This window comes from Canis lupus, chromosome 10 (assembly GCF_003254725.2).
Source record: "Canis lupus dingo isolate Sandy chromosome 10, ASM325472v2, whole genome shotgun sequence".
Classification (NCBI taxonomy): domain Eukaryota; kingdom Metazoa; phylum Chordata; class Mammalia; order Carnivora; family Canidae; genus Canis; species Canis lupus.
This window is the reverse complement of record NC_064252.1, coordinates 17574072-17596746: the sequence shown is the minus strand read 5'-3', so window position 1 is coordinate 17596746 and position 22675 is coordinate 17574072. Positions and strand designations below refer to the sequence as shown.

Below are 22675 nucleotides of genomic sequence, written 5' to 3'. Positions count from 1 at the left end.
GCTGAGCCACCCAGGCGTCCCTGTAATTCCTTTTCAAAATTTCTTTGGCTATTCTAGGTTTTATTTTGTTTTTCTAATTTCCATATACATTTTAGTATTAGCATGTCAGTTTGTATTTTAAAAATCTGCAAGACGGGGGTGCCTGGGTGGCTCAGTGGTTGAGCATCTGCTTTGCCTTTTGAGCATGATCCTGGGGTCCTGGGATCAAGTCGCACATTGGGCTCCCACATGGACCCTGTTTCTTCTCCCTCTGCGTGTCTCTGCTGCTCTCTCTGTTTCTCATGAATGAATAAATAAAATCTTTTTTTAAAAAAAGAAAATAATAGGGTCCTAGGATCGAGCCCCACATTGGGCTCTGCACTCAGTGAGGAGTCTGCTTGAGGATTCTCTTCTCTTTCCCTTTCCTGCCTCTCCACCCCCCTGTACACACTCTCTCTAAAATAAATAAATCTTAAAGAGCAGAGAATAACAGACTAAATAAAAGTGAGACCAATCAGTCATACACTGTTTACATGTTTACATTAAAGGAACACTAAGTATAAAGACACAAATAGGTTGATAGTGAAAGGATGGTGAAGGATAATAACCAAACATGAACCAGAGGAAGACTGTGCTGTATTGATGTTAGACAAAGCAGACTTAAGACATGGTATTTTGCCAGTAGTAATGAGGGACATTTCAAAATGATCAAAGAGGAAATTCATCAAGAAGATAGAACAGGGATCTCTGGGTGGCGCAGCGGTTTGGCGCCTGCTTTTGGCCCGGGCGTGATCCTGGAGACCCGGGATCGAATCCCACATCGGGCTTCCGGTGCATGGAGCCTGCTTCTCCCTCTGCCTATGTCTCTGCCTCTCTCTCTTTCTCTCTCTGTGACTATCATAAATAAATAAAAATTAAAAAAAATTAAAAAAGAAGATAGAACAATCCTAAATATACATCCACATGATAAAGGAAATTCAAAATACGTGAACCAAAAACTTACAGAATCAAAAGGAGAAATAAGTAGATCCATAAAGACTGCAACCCTTCTCTCTTATTGACAAAACAAGTAGACACAAAATCTATGAGGATGTAGGAGACTTGATTAACATTATCAATCAGCTTGATTTAACTGACCCACCCAACAGCAACAGAATAAAGGCTTCTCTGGTGCATATGCCACATTCACCAAGATGGACCATGTCATATGCAAGGTCATTGGTTAGCAAAATTAAGCCTGTGGGGAAATCTAGCTCACTGCTTATTGCTGTACAGCTTGTAGAAGAAGGGTTTTTATGTTTTTAAAGGATTGTTAAGAAAAAGAAAAGAGGGGCACTTGGGTGGCTCAGTGGTTGAGGATCTGCCTTCGGCTCAGGGTGTGTTGCCTGGGTCCAGGATAGAGTCCCACATCGGGCTCCTTGCAGGGAGCCTGCTTGCTTCTCCCTCTTCCTGCCTGTCTCTCTCTCTCTCTCTCTCATGAATAAATAAATAAAATCTTAAAAAACAGAGAGAAAAGAATGTACAACAGAGACCCTGTGTGGCCTACAAAGCTGAAAATAATTAGGATCCTGTGTAAAAATCTGGTCTATTTATGTCTTTTTAGCTTTTTACAGAAATAATTTGTTGACCCCTGTGCTAGGCCATAAAACAAATATCAGTAAACTTAAAAGGAATGAAATCATATAAGCCTACTCTCTGACCACAACAAAAATTATATATAAATAACAGAAACGGGAGTACCCTCTGCTTGGGGGATGAGATGCTGCCTGATTCACGGATCATTTAATAAAGCCAATTAGATCTTAAAAAAAAACACATTTAGAAAATCCCGAAATAATTGAAAAATTAATCATTATACTTGAATTCAGTAAAAACGGAAACATGAAAAGCTGTGGGGTGCAGCCAAAGCAGCACTTGATGGCAGATTTGTAGCTTTAATGCTCCTACTAGAAAAGGGGAAGGGTCTAGAAACCAGTGATCTAACAACTTAAGCTGGGGGAAAAAAAAAAAAAAACAAATTAAACCCAAAGTGTGTAATAGGAAGGAAATTACAAAGAGAACAAAGGAAGTCAATGAAATAGAATATGCACGAATAATTGTGGGGGAAAAAAGCCAAAATTTGGTTCCTCAAAAAGATGAGTAAAATTGATAAACCTTTATTTGCACTAATGAAGAAAAAAAGGACGACAGACATTACTAATGCATAAGAATGAAGGAAGGATGTTAGTACAGGTCCTCCTTGATGTTGAAAGAATGATGCAATGATGTTATGAACAACTTTATGCCAATAATTTAGTTAGTTTTGGTAAAATGATAAAATCCCTTCAGCAGTGCAAATTATCAGAGTGAAAACAAGTAGAAATAGAAAATACTTATTATTGAAATGGAATTAATAACTTATAATATCACCAAAGAAAATTTTAGCCCCTCAGCTTCACTGGTGAACTCTGTTGAATGTTTTCGGAAGACGTAATACCAGTTTTATATGAACTCCGTAAATGGAGAAGAGGGACTGTTACTCAGGATATCTCATGAATGCAGAGTTAACCCTGATTTGCAAAGCAGACGAAATTGCAAGGAAGGAAAATGATAGACCAGTATTAACGCAACCACTCCATCTGTCTGATGATTAGTGTTAGCATGGTGCATGCTGTTCCATTTAACTTTTATTTTTAACATTTAACCTGTTATCTTTATTTAATTTTTTAAACAACATCTATTTATTTATTTATTTATTTATTTATTTATTTATTTATTTATTTGAGAGAGTGAGAAAGGGAGAAGGAAGGGCAGAGGGAGAGGGAGAATCTTAAGCAGGCCCACACCCAGCAGGGAGACCAGTACAGGGCTCAGTCTCATGACCCTGAGATCATGACCTGAGCCGAAATCAAGAGTTGGATGCTTAATCGACAGAGCCACCCAGGTGCTTCTGTATCTTTAAATTTATTTATTTAAAGATTTTATTTATTCACGAGAGACACAGCGAGAGAAGCAGAGACACAGGCAGAGGGAGAAGCAGGCTCCCTGCAGGGAGCTCAATGTGGGACTCGATCCCAGGACTCCAGGATTATGACCTGAGCTGAAGGCAGACGCTCGACCACGAGCCGCCCAGGCGTCCCTTTGTATCTTTAAATTTAATGTAAGGATTTAATACTTAGCATGTAATTTATTTTTGTTTTTTAAAATCTGGGCCATTTCTGTCTTTATTTGTTTTTTGATTTGTCTTTAGTTGAAATTATTCATTTGCATTTATTGTACTTATTGACGTGGTTAAGTTTGTTTGCTCTCTTGCCATTTTTTTTCATTTGTCCCCTTTGTTTTTGTTGCTTGTTTCTCCTCCTACCCCTCTTCCTTCTCTCCTTTTTGGTCTTTGTTTGATTTAATCCAGTCCTTTTTTAGGATCCTGCTAGAAAAACTTGTCCCATATAGTTGATGGGATCTTATGGTCTTCCCATCCACTCACCCACTCTGTGGCTGAGAGCAGGACACACAAAAGCTACCTCTAGTTACCTCTTTCTTGTAAGTTCTTGTTTGGAAGAAAGTCTTGGCAAGATGGGAGTCTCTCTCTAGTTCCTCTCTTTGCCTGGATTGTGTGTTGAGAGTTTGTCGTTCTGCAGGGCATTTAGGAGAGACTGCCATTTTATCCTGAAATTATTTCTGATGATAATTTCTGCTCTCCCCAAGTATGTTGCTACCACTCACAGTATCCATCCACACTCTTCACAAGAGACATAGGAAGATCTTGGAACCCAGAGGGTGGTAACTGAGTGTGGTATCAGAGCGTGGAGTCCTTTGCACTGCCAGTCAAAGGCCCACTGACAGTGTGTACAGGTGCTGGTTATCGGGAAACTCGGGCTGTGCTGTTCCTTAGCTCAGTCTGGCAAGGTGAGTGGGATTATGTCATAGGTGCGACTGAGCACAAGAGCCTATGCAGAAGGATAAAGGTAGGAAAGTGCACTTTGTGTCAGAAGAAAGACATCGAAAAAAAAAAAAGAAGAAGAAAGACATCGTCCTTGTGGAGATAGCAGGAAGCTGCCAGAGGGCCTGGGCGAGTGTTGCAAAAAGCAGCCTGGTGAGTGGTAGGCATGTGGAGCCAGCATTGGTTTGGAAGCTGAGATGAGAGGAACCTGAAGATGTCTGTGTTTTAAAGAAATGAGTTTGACGCGCAAAGGCAAGAGGCTGCCAAGGGGTGGGGGAACGGGGGCTGGCTGGATAACCAAGGAGCCTGTGTCAGGGGCTCCTAGAGCAGATTGGCTTTACATGCAGACAAATCGGGGCTTCTACATTGTGTGGGGTCTTTACTCTTCTAAATAAACTTACTAGAGAAGATAAATCCCATCTCCCATTCCCACAATTTTGCAGATAACAGTTGGTGTGACATTGAAGAGATTTCATAATCTCAAAGTATATGTAGGTTTTACTTTGTTAAGGATATAGGCTTTATCATCCTTATTTTGAATCAAACAGTGAAAATTTTGTTGCAAGCAGTCTGGGCCCTGGGAGCCTGCGCTATGAGACACACCTAGCATAATAAACCTTGTATAGTCCAGGTGAAGACTGCAAGAGCCTGGAGTGGGTGGTGTGTGTGAGACACAGGGAAGGCTGGGGGAATAGTGGTTTCTAGGGCTGTGCATGTGAGGGGTCCTGGCTTAAGGGATAAGCTGGGTCATTCGGAGATGGGAACAGTGAAGGGGGACCAGGTTGCTGAGGGTGAGCCATCAGGAGTTTGACTTGCTTAGATTGGGGTTGTTAAGAGGATTTGTGTTCTTCTATGAGACGGTCCATCAGGTGTGGGCAGGAGAGTAGACATGGGAGGCTCAGGAAAACTAAGTTTGTAACACTGACAGTGGTGGAACCAGGGGGCGTGGGCCTCTCACAGGGCCCCACAGGGAAGTCCCAGGGGGGTCAGGAGGCAGAAGACAGGGGTGGGGGAACACTTAAACCATGACCTTTATTGGGATTTCCATGGGAAAGATGAGGCAGGGCAGGTGGACAGTTTAGGGCCAGCTGGTTTGATTAATTTGGTGGGCTCTAAGCTGTAGGGGTGGCCCTGGGACGATTAAAGGCAGAAGAAGATTGTTTCCTGGGATGTGTGGGCCCAGAGAGGAGCTGCTTTGGATGGATTAGTTTGCAGGTCATAGCAGTGCTCCGCCTGGGCCCTTAGCTGTTTATAAGGATTGGCTAATTCTGGGAGGGACAGTCTGTCCCTGGCCAGAGAGGTTTCTTAAGATGTCAGACACACTCTATAGAGAATGTGCACTACAGAGACACTGGGGGAGAGATGCCTCGTGTTCACTCAGATGGGGTTAGACCCTGAGAGGGAGTGTTGTAGAGTTGTTACATTGCTCGGGGTGGAGATGCATCCCCAGTGCTGACATGTGGAAGACATGGGAGCCAGGGAGCCAGTGAGAACCCTGGAGGTGGGTCCAGCATGATGGGAAAGGAGAGCAGGCAAGGTGGGTCAGGCAGAGGGAACTGAGAGAAGGCACAGGTCCTGCACTGCGGAGGAGCTGGGAAGTCCCTGCGAGTTTTGGAGCCAGACCTGGAGAGATCTGTCGAGACCGTTCCTCGGGAGAACAGCCTCCAGCACCGCATGGGCTGGGGATGGACTTCCTGGACTTTGGTGTAGACTTGCTGATGGTGGGAGAAGTGACCCCTCATATCTTTGCTTGCAGCTTCGTGGCCGTCATCATGTTCTGGAAGTTTGACTTGAATACCACGTCCCATGTTGACAAGCTGCTGGACAGGGAGGATGTGACACTGCGAGAGTTGATGGATGAAGATGATATCCTGCAGGAGTGCAAGGCTCAGAACCAGAAACTGCTGGGCTTCCTCTGCAGGCAACAGTGTATGGAGGAGCTGGTGAGCCTCATTACACAGGACCCGCCCCTGGACATGGACGAGAAGGTCCGCTTCAAGTATGTACTGAGGCTGTGACCGGGGCCCAGAGCTGGGCAGGGCTGCAGGGAGGTGCTGGGTGCTGCTTGAGGACGGCTAGAGCCAGGGCTTCTGGCAGGAATTCCCGCTGCACCCCAGTGGGAAGCAGGCCCCAGCCTGGGGACGTGGCCTATCAGGAGGGATGGGCAGCATCTGACCTCTTGGCCATGGGAACTGCCTCATTGTGGGGTATTGGGATCAGAGGAAACAGGCCATGTCATCAGTGGTACTGACCATTCTCACAGTTTTTCCTGAAATGTTCCATTCATCAATTGGCTAGGATGTTAGGACGTGACAGAAGGAAGTGGTGATGTGGCTGGGACTTGGGATGAGGACAGAGTGTGAACGAGGGGGACAGCGGCGCCTGGGACCAGTGACACAGGAACAGGGGCACACAGGGCAGCCCTTAGGTGCTCCTGTGTCCATTGAGTGCCAGACTGCGGTGGTCAAGTCTTAGAACAGGGCTGGCTGACGATGGCCCACAGGTCAAGTCCTATCTTTGTGTGGCCTGCAGGCTAAGAATAGTTTCATGTTTTTTAAATGATTGTAAAAAATCAAAGGAGTAATGCTTTGTTACCCACTGAAATTGATATCCGATTCAAATTTCACTTGCCCACGAATAAGTCTTGTTGGAAGGTAGCCACACTCAGCCTTCGGTGATTACAAGGGCAGAGTTACAACATAGACTGTCTAAAATATTTACTCTCTACGTCTTTACAGAAGCCTTCGTTGACCTTTGTCTTAGAAGGAAAAGAAAGCCAGAGAGGGCGATGAGAAGTGCCTGTGGCAGGGGACAGTTGATTTAGGGACACCCATTTACGGGGGTCGCTCACGACCTCTCCCCGGGGAGCCGTGTCGATGCTGCCAGAAGAGAGCCTTAGATGGAGGTGGGAGCTTGTTGGTGGAGGAGCCTGTGGGTTAGGGCCATGGTGAAAGGTCAGATAGAAGGCATTGTGCACCGGACATGCCTGGTCACTGCCCCTTGTCTCAGCATCACTGTGGATGGCCCTCATCCCTTTTACCCTCTCACTCCAAATGTGTCCTGTTTGGTGATAACTTACGTCGTCTCCCTGCATAGAAAAGCATTGGTGACGGGACAGGGAGCTGGGGTGGGAGAAGTTCTGGATCTGGGCAGAGGGGATCCCAGAGTGGCTTCAGAGCTAGGAGAGGTTCGTGTTCATTGTCAGACAGTTTGGGATAAAGTAGTAGTGGATGAACACGAGGCCATGCAAACCCAGCAGTGAAAGAACTTCACCTCGGAGGGACTCACATAAGTAAGTAGATGTAAGCGGAGCGAACCGCTCAGCTCGGCTGTGGACGGTGTCTGCATGTTCACACGAGGTAAGCATAGGCCCTGGGTTTGACTAAGAAGTGTGAGATTTTACAGAGTGAGGGTGAGGGCCAGATGACAGGAGAGCTCTGTCTTCATCTCCCATCGTAAGAGGTTGGTCTGTCACATGGGATGGTGACAAATGAAGAAGTACATCTGTATTTACTTAGAAACGTGAAGGTAACCACAGAGCTGAGGATGAACATGAGCTGAGCAAGGACACAGGAGGCAAGAGGCTGCCCCTCTTCATGAGCCCCATTGAACTGCATGCATGCATATCACAAATTAAAAATGTTAATTTAAAAAATTAATTTGATTTTAATTAAAGGTAAATCAAAGATTCCTTTTTGAGAAAAGGAATAGGATGGATGGATAGATGAGGTAGACAAGAAAGAAGTAGAGTCAAGATTATTTTTAAGGGGCGCTCAGTTGGTTGAGCATCTACCTTCGGCTCAGGTCATGATCCCCAGGGTCCTCGGATCGAGCCCTGCATTGGGCTCTCTGCTCTTCCCCTGCTTATGCTGTCTCTCAAATAAATAAATACATAAATAAATAAAATCTTTAAAGATGGGGAGGATACAGCAGGTATGTAGACCAGGAGTCAGCACACTGTCTCTGAAAGGTCAGGCAGGAAATCCTGCAGGCTTTGCAGGCCAGTGGATGTGTGGTGGTTCCTCAACTCTGCTGTGCTGGTGTAAAAGCCACCGCGGACTATGTGAGTGAGTGAGTGAGTACGGACTTGATTTACCGGAACCACCCTCTGTGCTGCTCCACTCGGGGCTACTGCCCACCTTGCTGGCCTGGCCTTCATGCCTTTGAGGAGAAGGCTCTGAGCAGTCTAACTAGTTGCTTCAGGCAGCATGACTGCAGGCTGGGTGATGGGGAGACTCTTCCCAAAGGTGGAGGATGCACTCGAACCATGCCTGTTTCAGAGAAGCTGCCCCTGGGTAGTTTGAGGTCCTACTTAGAGCCAGAGGCTGCTCCAGGCAGTGAGGGCTCTGTGCTGCAGCCCGGGGCTGGTCCAGCCTGGGAGCCACGAGGAGGTCCTGGTCTTTCTCTGGAGGTCCCTGTCCAGTTTGCCTGCTGAGTTCTTAGCCATTGGAAGAAGAAGACGAAAGAGTCAGCAGACAGACCCCAAGACAGCACTGCAGTTACTTGAAAAGTGCCGTGGGAGAGTGTGGTTTATAGCTCTGGCCATGGGCTTCCGTGATCCAGGTCGCAGAGTTACAAGTGCTCCCCAGCAGAAGATAGGGCTGGGGCAGGATCGGTGTCCTTTCTGTCCTGTGGTGCCACAGGTCAGAGCAGGAAGGAGGGCTGAGCCCAGTCGCCCCGGTGACCACCCGGGGGCGTGGGCAGTGAGTCTTGGCACAGAGGGAGGTGTCCGGGGGGCAGAGGGGTTCCCTCTATCCTCACTCTGATAACCCTGGGCCCACCTTCCTTCCATGTCCCAGGACCTCATCGTCATCGCCTTGGGCTTCCTTCCTGTGGGGAGTCTAGTCTCTAGTAGCTTCCTGAGGAGGACCATGTGAGGGGGTGTCTACAGTGCATCGGTCTCCTTTCACGCTTGTTGGAAACGCCGTCTGGCATGGACTCTGCACGGACACCAGTCTCTGTGCTTCAGAAGACTCCATGGTTGGCTCGTCGTCCTGGCCTTGCTGCCGACATGCGGGTTGTAACAGGACCCCCAGGTTCTGTCTCGTCCAGGGGGTGCTCGGCCCTCGTCTGGTCCCATCGTCCTGGAGTCCCCCCGTAATGTGAGGGCCCCCCGTGGGCAGGACAGGGAGTCCCCGAGGGGTTTCAGAGTGAGGGCTCCGCTGCAAGCAGTATTTCCATATTCGTGCCACAGAGACGCATGTCTGGGCTTCTTGGCACTGGTTGGGTACATACCCCCGGGCCCTTTAGGCACATGTGTTCATGGCTTTCCACACAGGGAAACTTCTGTAGAGCTTCTCTAACAATCTTCTCCATTCTGGTAGCCTCTTCCTGACACTTGTAGTCACGTGTAAGCCGCCTCACTTCATGCTCTCCTCCTCTTCTTTCTGCTCTGTCTTTGCCTTTTTGTTCTGCATCTAAGAGGCTTCTTCACATGCTCTCTTCCTCTCCTTTTATTGATTTTTAAACTTTTTATCATTTAACTGAAGAGATCTTTCTTGTCAGATATTTTAACCCTGGACCTGCATGTCTTGCGCGTGGCCACTCTGTGTTGGGACAGTGTTTCTGGTACTTTCCTTCTGTGCTCCATACTCTCTGTCATTGCTCTGCATGCCTTGTCTTCTGGTGGTTGTTTATTTGGTCAGCCCTTATGTTCCTTCCAAAAGAGAGGCACCAAGGTCTGTGCAGAGTTTGGGGCCTAAGGGGGACTTGCTCACCGTACTTCCGCATGGGCGACGGATAGCTAGCCATTTGGTTAGATGATGACTGGTTGACATTTCTTTCTGTCCTACAGTGTCTCCAGAAAATAATCCTCCCTGCTCCTGGCTGTGCGATGAGGACCCTGAGTCAGGAAGAGGGGCTGCAGGCACCCATGTGTTTTTACCCGGCCCCCTGTTTCTGGACAGCGTCCCATCAGTCTCTCAGCTGTGCCCGACGTCCTTGAGTTAAGAGCTCCTCTTCTCTACCTTTTCCAGTTTTCCAGGTTATAACTTCTGAGTCCCGTGTACTCGAAATTCGGGGGATAGGAAGCCCACTGCGCTCCTGAACCAGGCCTTCCGCCCCGCCTGGAAGCCACTGCCTCTGTGTCCAGGCCTCTCTCGGGTGCTTTCCAGTTGGTGCTCCCTCTGTGGCCACACCAGCGCTCTGGACCTTGATAGGAGTCATTTCCATTTCTCTTTTCTTGTCTTCTTTCCTTTGCACCATTTGAGTAGGAGTTTGAGAGGGAATGGTAACAAGCCCGGAAGTTTGATCTACCCTGTTTAACTGGAATTCCTGTTCCTTGTGTAAATTTTAGAACCTACTAAAGCAGTGCCTATTTTTTGAAGAATAATTATAAAATACCAATAAAGAAAACCTCGGTCCCTCTACAGAGGGTCAGTGCCTTAGAGCTCATCGTACATGTTTGCTTGTGTGTGGAAACCAGACTGGCACCTTTCCATGTGCTCTGGAAGTGTTTTCTGAAGGAATAGTCTGTACTTTTCTCTGGGTCTTGATTCTTTTCTACCATCCATACATCTTCCCTTGTTGTTTGGAGACTGGTGCACACTTCCCTACCTGTGTGGTATAGGGCCTTGCTGTGCCTTCAGGGTCGCTGACCTGGCCCTCCTGCCGTACACTGAGCAGGCCTTCCCTGATCGCCTGCCCCTGGCTAGTGCACGTTTTCCGCCATGCTGGTTTCACCATCCATGGTGCTGAGATGACTCATTTGATCCTTGTAACTGTCCCATGAAGTGGGCACTGGCTACTCCTCTCATTGCCCCCTTTCCTGGCCTGGGCCTGCATATTTAACTGGGCCCGTCTTTGTGAATGCACCAGGTCCCTTACACCCAGCCTCCCCACCTAGCACTGTTTCTTTAAGCCCAAGAAGGTGCTTTCTTGGCTCTGAGCTGATGAGAAACACCTGTCCTGTAGCCAGACCTGGATTTCTTGGTTTCTTCCCCCTTCCATATTCAGTGGGCTGCCATGCTCTGCTGTTTTCTCTAGAGTCTCTCAAACCCCGGCCTCTGTAGACCGTTCACAGTGACCACCTTGGTGTAGGCCTGTGTTAGGGCCTGTACCGGTGGCTGCCAGGAGCAGGAGGGTCGTAGTGGCTAAACTTGACCCAGGGCTTACTGTGTGCTGGGCCCTGCTCTGTTTCATGCACAGCCTTGTAGGGAGGCTGGGCACTTGCACCTCCATGTTCAGATGAGAAAGCCCAGAGAGGTTAAGGAATGTGCCTGAAGCTGCATAGGCTTGTCCTGTGTAGGACCAGGTGTGCTCTAGGGAGTCAGCCCTACTGGGGCAATCCCACCACCTTCCTATCTGCTCTGGCCCTGGTCACCCTCACCTACATTCCCAAATGGACCTGGATGCGGCACCAGGCATTGCTGTTGTTATTGTTTTTAAGACTTACTTATTTATCTTAGAGAGCAAGAGAGAGCAGGGGGAGGGGAAGAGGGAGCGGAAGAGGGAGAGAATCTCCAGCAGATTCCCTGCTGAATGCAGAGCCCAATGCAGGACTTGATCCTGTGACCCCAAGATCATGACCTAGGTTGAAACCAAGAGTCGAATGCTTGGCTGACAGAGCCAGCCCGGCGCTCCGGCACCAGGTATTGTTAATGGCCTTGCTGATATGGGTGGGCTCTGTCCTGGTTGCAGCAGGTTGTTGGGTAGATGTGCCAGTCCCAGGGGCAATGGCAGTGACCCTGTGTCTATCAGATGGTAAGGCAGGGAACAGAGTAATGTCATGGGGTTACATGTGATGGGATGAAGATGATTTTGTATCTGACCATTTTTATCAAATGAATAGTACATCATTTATGTATATTGGTATTTCTTTTTTTTTCCTTTTTATTAGTTTCAGAGGTAGAGGTCAGTGACTCATCAGTTTTATATAATATGCTCCTTACATCATGTGCCCTCCTTAATGTCCATCACCCAGTTACCCTGTCCCTTCACCCCCTCCCGTCCAGCAGCACTCAGTTTGTTTCCTTTGATTAAGAGTTTCTTATGGGGGCGCCTGGGTGGCTCAGTTAAGCGTCTGCCCTTGGCTCAAAGGGTCATGATCTCAGGGTTATGGGATTGAGCCACTCATCGGAGTCTCTGCTCAGCAGAGAGTCTTCTTCTTCCCTTCCCTCTGCCTGCTGCTCCCGGTGCTTGTGCTCACTCTCTCTGTGTCAAATAAATAAAATTTTAAAAAAGTTTCTGTGGTTTGCTTTCCTCTCTGATTTTGTCTTATTTTTTCCTCTCTTCCCCTATGATCCTGTTTCGTTTCCTAAATTCCACATACGAGTGAGATCACATGATAATTATCTTTCTTGGATTGACCTGTTTTGCTCAGTGTAATATCCTATAGTTCCATCCATGTCATTGCAAGTGGTAAGATTTCCTTTTTATTGATGGCTGAGTAGTCACTGTATATATACACCACATCATCTTTATCCATTCATCTGTCAGTGGACATCTGGGTTCTTTCCACAGTTTGACTCTTGTGGACATTACTGCTATGAACATTGGGGTGCAGGTGTCCCTTTCAGTAAGTCAAAGATACATTTGTATCCATGGGGTAAACACCCAGTAGTGCAATTGCTGGGTGGTAGGGTAAGTCTCTTTCAACCTTTTGAAGACCCTCCGCACTGTTTTCCAGAGTGGTCGCACCAGCTTGCATTCCCACCAATAGTACAAGAGGACTCCCCTTTCTCTGCATCCTCATCAACATCTGTCATTTCCTGACTTGTTAATTTTAGCCATTCTCCTGGTGTGAGGTGGTATCTCATTGTGGTTTTGATTTGTATTTCTCTGATGCCAAGTGATATGGAGCATTTTTTCATGTGTCTCTTGGCCATATGTTTATCTTCTTTGGAGAAATGTCTGTTCATGTCTTCTGCCCATATCTTGATTGTATTGTTCTTTAGGTGTTGAGTTTGATAAATTCTTTTTTTTTTAATTTTTATTTATGATAGTCACAGAGAGAGAGAGAGGGCAGAGGAGACACAGGCAGAGGGAGAAGCAGGCTCCATGTACCGGGAGCCCGACGTGGGATTCGATCCCGGGTCTCCAGGATCGCGCCCTGGGCCAAAGGCAGGCGCCAAACCGCTGCGCCACCCAGGGATCCCCGAGTTTGATAAATTCTTTATGGATTTTGGATACTAGCCCTTTATCTGATATGTCAATTTGCAAATATCTCCCAATCCTTAGATTGTCTTTTAGTTTTGTTGACTCTTTGCTTTGCTGTGCAAAAGCTTTTTGATCTTGAAGAAGTCCTAGTTCATTTTTGCCTTTGTTTCCCTTGCCTTTGGAGACATGTCTAGTAAAAAGTTGCAGTGGCCAAGGCCACAGAGGTTGCTGCTTGTATTCTCTAGGATTTTGTTGGATTCCTGTCTCACATTTAGGTCTTTCATCCATGTTGAGTCTATTTTTGTGTATGGTGTGAGGAAATGGTCCAGTTTCATTCTTCTTCACGTGGCTGTCCAATTTTCCCCACACCATTCATTGAAGACACTGCCCTTTTTTGATTGGATATTCTTTCCTGCTTTGTCAAAGATTAGTTGATCTTTGGAGTTGAGGAGTCCATTTCTGGACCCTCTATGGAGATGAGGGTCCATTTCTGGGTTCTCTGTTCTGTTCCATGGATCTGTGTGTCTGTTTTTGTGCCAGTACTGTGCTATCTTGATGATTACAGCTTTGTAATAGAGCTTAAAACTCAGAATTGTGATGCCACCAGTTCTCTTTTTCTTTTTCAACATTCCTTTAGCTACTCAGGGTCTTCTCTGGTTCTATACAATTTTAGGATTATTTTTCCCAGCTCTGTGAAAAACATCAGTGGTATTTTGGTAGGGGTTGTATTGAATGTATTGATTGCTCTGGGTAGCATAGACATTTTAATAATATTTGTTCTTCCAGTGCATGAGTATGGAACATTTTTCCATTTCATTGTGTCTTCCTCAGTTTCTTTCATGAGTGTTCTATGATTTTCTGAGTATAGATCTTTTGCCTCTTTGGTTAGGTTTGTTCCTAGGTATCTTACAGTTTTGGGTGCAGTTATAAAGGATACTGACTCCTTAATGTCTCTTTCTTCTGTCTCATTGTTAGTGTATAGAAATGCAGCTAATTTCTGTGCATTGATTTTATATCCTGTCATTTTGCTTAATTCCTACACAAGTTCTAGCAATGTTGGAATGAATTCTTTGGGTTTTTCTCATAGTTTGTAATGTCATCTGTGAAGAGTGAGAGTTTGACTCTTCTTTGCGATTCAGATGCCTTTTATTTCTTTTTGTTGTTTGATTGCTGAGACTAAGACTTCTGGTACGGTGTTGAGCAGCAGTGAGAGTGGACATCCCAGTTGTGTTCCTGACCTTAGGGGAAAAGCCCATACTTGCTATGGGCTTTTCATATATGGCTTTTATGATGTTGAGGTATGTTTCCTCTAGCCCTACTCTGTGAGGAGTTTTAATCAAGAAAGGATGCTATAAAAAAAAAAAAAAAAAAGAAAGAAAGGATGCTATAAATGCATTTTTTTTGCATCTCTTGAGAGGATCACATGGTTCTTGTCCTTTCTTTTATTAATGTAATGTAATTGATTTGTTAATATTGAACCACCCTTGCAGCCCAGGAATAAATCTCACTTGGTCATGGTGAATAATCCCTTTAATGTACTGTTGGATTGTATTGGCTAGTATTTTGGTGAGAATTTTGGCATCCCTGTTTATCAGGGATATTGGTCTGTAATTCTTTTTTTTTTTTTTTTTAAGATTTTATTTATTTATGATAGTCACAGAGAGAGAGAGAGAGAGAGAGGCAGAGACACAGGCAGAGGGAGAAGCAGGCTCCATGCACCGGGAGCCTGACGTGGGATTCGATCCCGCGTCTCCAGGATCGCGCCCTGGGCCAAAGGCAGGCGCCAAACCGCTGCGCCACCCAGGGATCCCTGGTCTGTAATTCTTTTGTCTGGTTTGAGGATCAAGGTAATACTGGCCTCATAGAAAGAATTTGGAAGTTTTCCTTCCATTTCTATTTCTTGAAACAGCTTCAGAAGAATAGGTATTAATTCTTCTTTAAATGTTCAGTAGAGGGATCCCTGGGTGGCGCAGCGGTTTAGCACCTGCCTTTGGCCCAGGGCACGATCCTGTAGACCCGGGATCGAGTCCCACGTCGGGCTCCCGGTGCATGGAGCCTGCTTCTCCCTCTGCCTATGTCTCTGCCTCTCTCTCTCTTTCTGTGTGACTATCATAAATTAAAAAAAAAAAAAATTAAAAAAAAATGTGTTCAGTAGAATTCCCCTGGAAAGCCATCTGGCCTTGGACTCTTTGTTGGGAGATTTTTTATTACAGCTTCAGTTTCCTTGCTGGTTATGGGTCTGTTCAGGTTTTCTATGCCTTCCTGTTTCAGTCTTGGTAGTTTATACATCTCTAGGAACGCATCCATTTGTTCCAGATTGCCTGGTTTGTTGGCATTTAGTTGCTCAAAATATGTTCTTAAAATTGTATTTCTTTGGTGCTGGTTGTGATTTCTCCTCTTTCTTTTTTTTATAAATTTATTTTTTATTGGTGTTCAATTTGCCAACATATAGAATAACACCCAGTGCTCATCCCGTCAAGTGCCCACCTCAGTGCCTGTCACCCAGTCACCCCCACCCCCCGCCCACCTCCCCTTCCACCACCCCTAGTTCGTTTCCCATAGTTAGGAGTCTTTCATGTTCTGTCTCCCCTTCTGATATTTCCCACTGATTTCTCCTCTTTCATTCCTGATTTTATTTATTTGGGTCCTTTATCTTTTCTTTTTGGTAAGTCTGGCCAGGGGTTTGTCAATCTTACTAATTTTTTCAAAGAACCAGCTGATAGTTTCATTGATCTGTCCTCCTGTTCTTTTGGTTTCTTTTCATCAATTTCTTCTCTAATCTTTATTAATTTTATTCTCCTCTGGATTTAGGCTTTTTTTGCTGTTCTTGTTTCTTGAGAAAGCCTTCTGTTATCTACTTCCCTCCTAGGATTACCTTTGCTGCATCCCAAAGATTTTGGAAAGTTGCGTTTTATTTTTATTTTTTTAAGATTTTTATTTATTCATGAGAGACACACACAGAGAGAAAGGCAGGGACACAAGCAGAGGGAGAAGCAGGCTCCATGTAGGGAGCCCGATGTGGGACTTGATCCCAGGTCTCCAGGATCACACCCTGGGCTGAAGGCAGTGCTAAACCGCTGAGCCACCTGGGCTCCCTGAAAAGTTGTGTTTTCATTTTCATTTTCATTTATTTCCATGAATTTTTAAAATCATTCTTTAATTTCCTGGTTGGCCCATTCATTCTTTAGTAGGATGCTCTTTAGCCTCCATGTATTTGAGTTCTTTCCAAATTTCCTCTTGTGATTGAGTTCCAGTTTCAAAGCATTGTGGTCCAGAAATAGGCAGGGAATGATCACAGTCTTTTGGTATTGATTGAGACCTGATTTGTGACCCAGTGTGTGATCTATTCTGGAGAATATTCCATGTGCACTTGAGAAGAATGCCTATTCTGCTGCTTTAGGATGGAATGTTCTGAATATAAATGTGAGGTCCATCTGGTCCAGTATGTCCTTCAAAGCCTTTGTTTCCTCACTGATCTTCTGCTTAGATGATCTGTCCATTGCAGTGAGTGGGGTATTAAAGTCCCCTAGTGTTATTGTATTATTATCAATGTGTTTCTTTAATTTTGTTATTAATTGGCTGATAAAATTGGCTGCTCTCATGTTAGGAGCATAACTATTTATAATTGTTAGATCCTCTTGTTGGGTAGACTGTTTAATTATGATGTAATGTCCTTCCTCATCACTTCCTACAGTCTCTAGTTTGAAATCTAATTTGTCTAATACAAGGTTGCCACCTCAGCTCTCTTTTGATGTCCATTAACATGAGAAATAGTTTTTCACCCCCTGATTTTCAATCTGGAGGTGTCTTGGGGTCTAAAACGAATCTCTTGCAGACAGCATATCCATGGGTCTTGTTTTTTATCCAATCTGATACGCTGTGTCTTTTGATTGGAACATTTAGCCCATTTACATTTGGAGTAACTATTGAAAGATACAAATTTAGTGCCATTTTATTACCTACAAAGTTACTGTGTCTGTAGATTGTCTCTGTTCCTTTCTGGTCTATGTTACTTTTGAGCTCTCTTCACTCAAAGGATCCCTTGTAATATTTCTTGTAGAGCTGGTTTGATGATCACAACTTCTTTTAGTTTCTGTTTGTCCTGGAACCTTCTTATCTCTCCTGTTTTGACTGATGTCCTAGCTGGATAAAGTATTCTTGGCTGCATATTTTTCTAATTTAGCACTGTGAATATATCATGCCAGTCCTCTCTGGCCTGCCAGGTCTCTGTGGAGAGGTCTGCTGCCAATCTAATGTTTCTACCCTTGTATATTCTGGACCTCTTGTCTTGAGCTGCTTTCAGGATTTTCTCTTTGTCCCCGAGATTTGCAGGTGTTACTATTATAGTCAGGGTGTTGACCTATTTTTATAGATTTTGAGGCGGGTTTTCTGTGCCTCCTGGACTTGGATGCCTGTCTCCTTTCCCAGGTTAGAGAAGTCCTCAGCTGTAATTTCCTCCAGAATACCTTCTCCCCACCCCTTTCCTCTTCTGGGATCCCAATTATTCTTTTTTTTTTTTAAGATTTTATTTATTTATTCATGATAGAGAGAGAGAGAGAGAAGCAGAGACACAGGCAGAGGGAGAAGCAGGCTCCATGCCGGGAGCTCGATGCGGGACTTGATCCCAGGATTTCAGGATCGCGCCCTGGGCCAGAGGCAGGTGCCAAACCGCTGAGCCACCCAGGGATTCCCCCCCCCCCCCAATTATTCTAATATTGTTTTGCTTTACGATATCACTTATCTCTCAGATTCTCCCCTTGTGATCCAGTAGTTATCTCTCTTTTCCCAAGCTTGTTTATTCTCCATTATTTTGTCTTCCATATCATGGGTTCTCTCTTCTGCCTCATTTATCCTAGCAGTTGGATCCTGCATTTTTTATTGCATCTTGTTAATAACCTTTTTTACTTCGACTTGATTAGATCTTAACTCTTTCATTCTCCAGAAAGGGATTCTCTAGTGTCTTCTATACTTCTTTCAATCCCAGCTAGTATATTTATAATCATTATTCTGAACTCCAGTTCCGATATCTTACTTATATCTGTACTGATTCGTTCCCTGACAGTACTGCCTCTTGTTATATTTTTTGAGGTGAATTTTTCCATCTTGTCATTCTATCCAGAGAAGAGTAGATGAACAAGAGAACAAAATACTAAAAAGGGAACAAGCACCCCAGAGAAGTATACACTAAAAAAATCAGAAGAGTCCTGAAACTGAAAAATAAAATAAAGTAAATAATATGGTCAGACAGTGATCCACACACTGGATCCTGTGTGTACTTTAGTTTTTTTGTTAGAAAACTAGATTTCAGGATGCCTGGGTGGCTCAGTCAGTTGGGCGTCCACCTTTGACTTAGGTCATGATCTCAGGGTCCTGGGATTGAGCCCACATCAGGCTCCCTGCTCAGCAGAGCATCTGCTTATCTTTCTCCCTTTGCCCCTCCCCCTGCTTGTACTCTCTCTTGCTCTCTTTCTCTCACAAATAAGTAAAATTTGAAAAAAAAAACAAAACAAAGAACAAACTGGATCCCAAATTTGTAAAGAAAGAACAGCTTACACATGTACAAAAATAAAATTAAATACCATGAAAGGATAGCATGTAACTGTAAAAATAAAAATTAAAAGAGAAAAAAGAAAGAAAAAGAAGGGATATGAACAGATAGTTGATCAGAACAGAACAATACACTGTATCCTGAGTGTATTTTGTTCATTTTGTTAAAACAAACTACATCCCAAAATTGTAAAGAAAGAAAAAGATATATACACAAAAAATGAAATACATTAAATGGATGGAATGTAACTGTAAAGATGAAAATTTAAAAAGATTTTAACACACACACCCCCCCCCCAAGAAAAGAAGAAGAGTAACAAAATACCATATGCACTAGATTCTGGGTGTATTTTGGTCTACTTGTTAGAAGAAACTACATCCAAAAATTGTAAAGAAGGAACAACATATATACACAAAGATAAAATTAAATACAATGTATGTAACTGTAAAAATGAAAATTAAAAAGAGTTGATAAAATAAGAAATTGGATACAAAAGGAAAGACAAAAACATTAAAATTGTAAGATTAAAGAACAGTGGGGTAAAACCCATGAATTGTGTACACTATTCCCCTAGCTCTGGAGGTTTGAAGCTCTCGGTGACCCGTAACCTTGGGCTTGGCTGGGTGTTCTTGCTGGTGTTCTGGGGGACGGGCTGTGGCGTGTATTCTTTTTTTTTTTTTTTTTTTTTTTTTTTTTTAATTTTTTTTTTTTTTTTTTTTTTTTATTTATGATAGTTACAGAGAGAGAGAGAGAGGCAGAGACACAGGCAGAGGGAGAAGCAGGCTCCATGCACCGGGAGCCCGATGTGGGATTTGATCCCGGGTCTCCAGGATCGCGCCCTGGGCCAAAGGCAGGCGCCAAACCGCTGCGCCACCCAGGGATCCCTGTGGCGTGTATTCTGAAGTGTCGGGGTGGGGGGGAGGGCAGGATGGCATCACCCTTGCCAAGGGGCCAGGCTAAGTCAGCTCAGGGTTGCTCTACGGGGCTTCTGTTTCCTGAAGGTTTTCCACGCAGCTCTAGAGGAAGAGAGTGAAAGGGGGTGGCCTCCAACCTCCAGCCCCAGAGCCGGCAGCCCAAGGCCCCACTCCTGACCGCGCCGTCGGGGAACATCGGTCTCCCCGGTCTCCCCGGTCCCTGTCCGCCCTCTGCTCACCCAGCCTGGGCCCGATTATCTCGGTGTCGGGCACGCGGCCCCGTTTTGAGTCTCCAAACCCTTCAGACTGTTGTGGTGTGAACCCAGGCCACTCCTCGGAGGGAGGTGACGGGTCTCGCCGTTGTCCTGCTGCCCCCTGGGCCCCTGCTCGGAAAGAGTCGCCTGCGGTGCCACCCGTGCTTCGTGCTTCGTGCTTCGTGCTTCCTGGCTGCCCCGAGCCCGGAGCCCGCCCAGGCGCGCCGATCACAGCCAGCTTCCCGGTCCGCTGCCCAGACTCGGCCACCCTCGCGCCCCGGCCTCCTGTGGCCGTGGCGGTCCCGACACCATGCTGTCTCCCGCCCAGGGTTTCACCCCCTTGGCCGACTGAGCACCTTTCAGGCAGGGATGTCCCTCCCTGGAGCAGACTTGGAAAAGTTCAGATTTTGTGCTCCACTGCTCTGGGCCTTCCGGTGCCGCGGTCGGAGGCTCCCCCCCCCCCCCCCCCCCCCCCCCCGCCAATTCCTCTTCCAGTAATCGTCTGGGATTCTCTTCTCTGCACCCCCCACCTTGCAGAAACCCGTTGCTTTTCTATTTGTAGAGTTGTAGCAATTCTTTTCTTAAATCTCCAGGTGAGTTCTCAGGTGTTCAGAATGATTTGGTATCTATCTAGCTGAATTCCTAGGACTAGACCAAACTAAGATCTCTTACTCCTCTGTCATCTTGCTCCTTTTTTCTTATATTGGTATTTCTTAATAATAATTAGTCTGTGTAACACCTCATAACTGGTATTGCATCATACGTAATCTGCTGATGTGGCATTTCTTTAGCCTAGAGACAAGCTTGGGTCTGTGCTTGTTGGTGTACAGTGACAAGAAGGGCATGGAGAAGGGAGGGTGCACATAATGGACTTGGTGTCACTAACCGTATGGTCACAGGAGGGAAAAGACCTGTGGTGTGTGAACAGAGATTTGAGAGAAGCCAAAAGACTAAGGAGGGTTATTTAGAGAATGCAATAGAGTCAGAAAATGTGAAATATTATAGTTTAGGGTACGAGGAGCAAGAAAAATTTATGTTAAAAACATGGAGCTGGTAGTAGTCAAAAATGGTAGTGGGTCAAGGATATTCATGTTTTCACTCCGTTCAAGGTCTGTGAGTGTTTTGGTCTGACCCGTGAACCTGCTTCTTGGGAGGCTGGTCATCTGAGCAGCTTCCTGAGAGCTGAAGAAGTCTAATTTCACCTCCAGTTGCTTGCCTTGTGCCCTCTTAGGTATCCAAACACAGCCTGCGAGCTGCTGACATGTGATGTGCCGCAGATCAACGACAGACTGGGAGGGGATGAGACTTTGCTGAACCTTCTTTACGATTTCTTGGACCATGAGCCGCCTCTCAATCCTCTGCTTGCCAGTTTTTTCAGCAAGACCATTGGCAATCTCATTGCAAGAAAAACTGAACAGGTAAATACTCTGTCAGGCCGGTGTGGTTTGGGGTGGCTGGCCTGGTGATGCTCGTACAGCTTGCTGTCAGCGATCACTGTGCAACCCATACCATTAGGGCCAGGGGGACAGGGTTTCTGACTGTTCCATGGGACTCAGCGTAGGCTACTGACATGTGAGTTGGAAAGTGACTTCCTGAAGGTATATCTGCTGGCTGCTTAGGAATAAGCAGTTCTTCCTCCCATCCCTGAGGGCTGTACAGGACTCCAAACCAGGCTCGCTTGACTTGTCCCGACCAGTCACAGGCATGAGGAATAGTGATAGGGCTGCATCATGGCAGGTTCTTAGGATGTCCACCTTCTAAGGTCTGATTCTCTGTTGGGGAGGCAGGTATGTATGTGTCTTGGACACTTATTGTTTCAAAGAAAATAAAAGAAAATTTGTAGCATTAAGCTTCTGTAAAAATAGTGAAATCGCTTCATTAGCTGGAGCATGGTCTTCTTGGAAGTCATTCCTGCTCCTGCCTTAACTCATGCTTCAGCGCCACCCATACTGGTATGGAGACACAGAAAAAGGGCATGTAGTGTAGTGCTGCCCCAGGCCTGCCACCAGCCCAGCAGCCAGTCTTGGTTACTTTCACCTTTTATCCCTTCCCACCATCCCCAGTGGATTATTTCAAAACAAATACATGTCATGTGATTTTTTTTTCTAAAAATTACAGTGTATATATCTCTAAAATATAAGGACTTTTAAAAGTTCTTTTATTTATTTTATTTTTTTAAAAGATTTTGTTTATTCATGAGAGACACAGAGACAGAGAAAGGCAGAGACACAGGCAGAGGGAGAAGCAGGCTCCATGCAGGGAGCCCGACATGGAACTCGATCCTCGGTCTCCAGGACCAGGCCCTGGGCTGCAGGCAATGCTAAACTTAGTGCTGAGCCACCTGGGCTGCCCTAAAGATTCTTTTAATTGTAACCCTAGGAGGGAATAAGACTTTGCTGAGCAAATTGGATTATTACACCCCAAAAATATTAACCATAATTGTTCAATATCATCAAATACCCAGTAAGGGAATAGACCAGTATTTTATGTATACGTTTGGAGTTCTGAGAAAAGTACAATGTGCAGGGCCCAGATCATTGTTCACTTGAGGAAATTGTTGGCATGTTGTAAATGTTCAATGGAACATACCTTTCATAGGATCCTAAATCTTAGTTTTGCAAGGGACCTCAGAGGACTCACTCATCTCAAACATTTTTCTGCACCAATCAGTGTAAGTGAAGAATAGGGGTGATGCAGGTGGTGAGAGAGGATAGTAGTGGTGGCTGTGGTTCTAGGACACTACAGTGAGTCCTCTCACACTAGTGACGGGTATAGGGGGGTGAGCTCGGTGGTCACTGTGGCTGTGGGGTAGTGGTAGAAGTTCCAGAAACCCTTGATTCTGGGCCTTGCCATCCAGCTCATAATTGCCTGTAGCCTGACCATATTTCTGTGCTTTCATTTGTTTGCTGTATTTTATTGCTTCTCATAATATTTCTTTTTCTTTTTCCCAGTGCATCAAAATAAT

At 45.4% G+C, this 22675-nt stretch overlaps 1 protein-coding gene across 14 annotated transcripts in view; it reads left to right on the top strand.

Annotated features, from left to right (window-relative positions):
- The window catches only part of PPP6R2 (protein phosphatase 6 regulatory subunit 2), an 83803-nt gene that overhangs the window by 36747 nt on the left and 24381 nt on the right, over nucleotides 1-22675 (top strand). For 13 of the 14 annotated variants that reach the window (XM_025455410.3, XM_025455357.3, XM_049115196.1 and 10 more), the window contains 2 exons: nucleotides 5655-5897; nucleotides 20942-21128. In XM_025455410.3, the coding sequence (XP_025311195.1) occupies nucleotides 5671-5897; nucleotides 20942-21128 (414 nt within the window). In that variant the 5' untranslated portion in view covers nucleotides 5655-5670. Of the gene's footprint in view, nucleotides 1-5654; nucleotides 5898-20918; nucleotides 21129-22675 lie in introns of those variants that run through there. The other variant, XM_025455445.3, reaches the window with a different exon arrangement.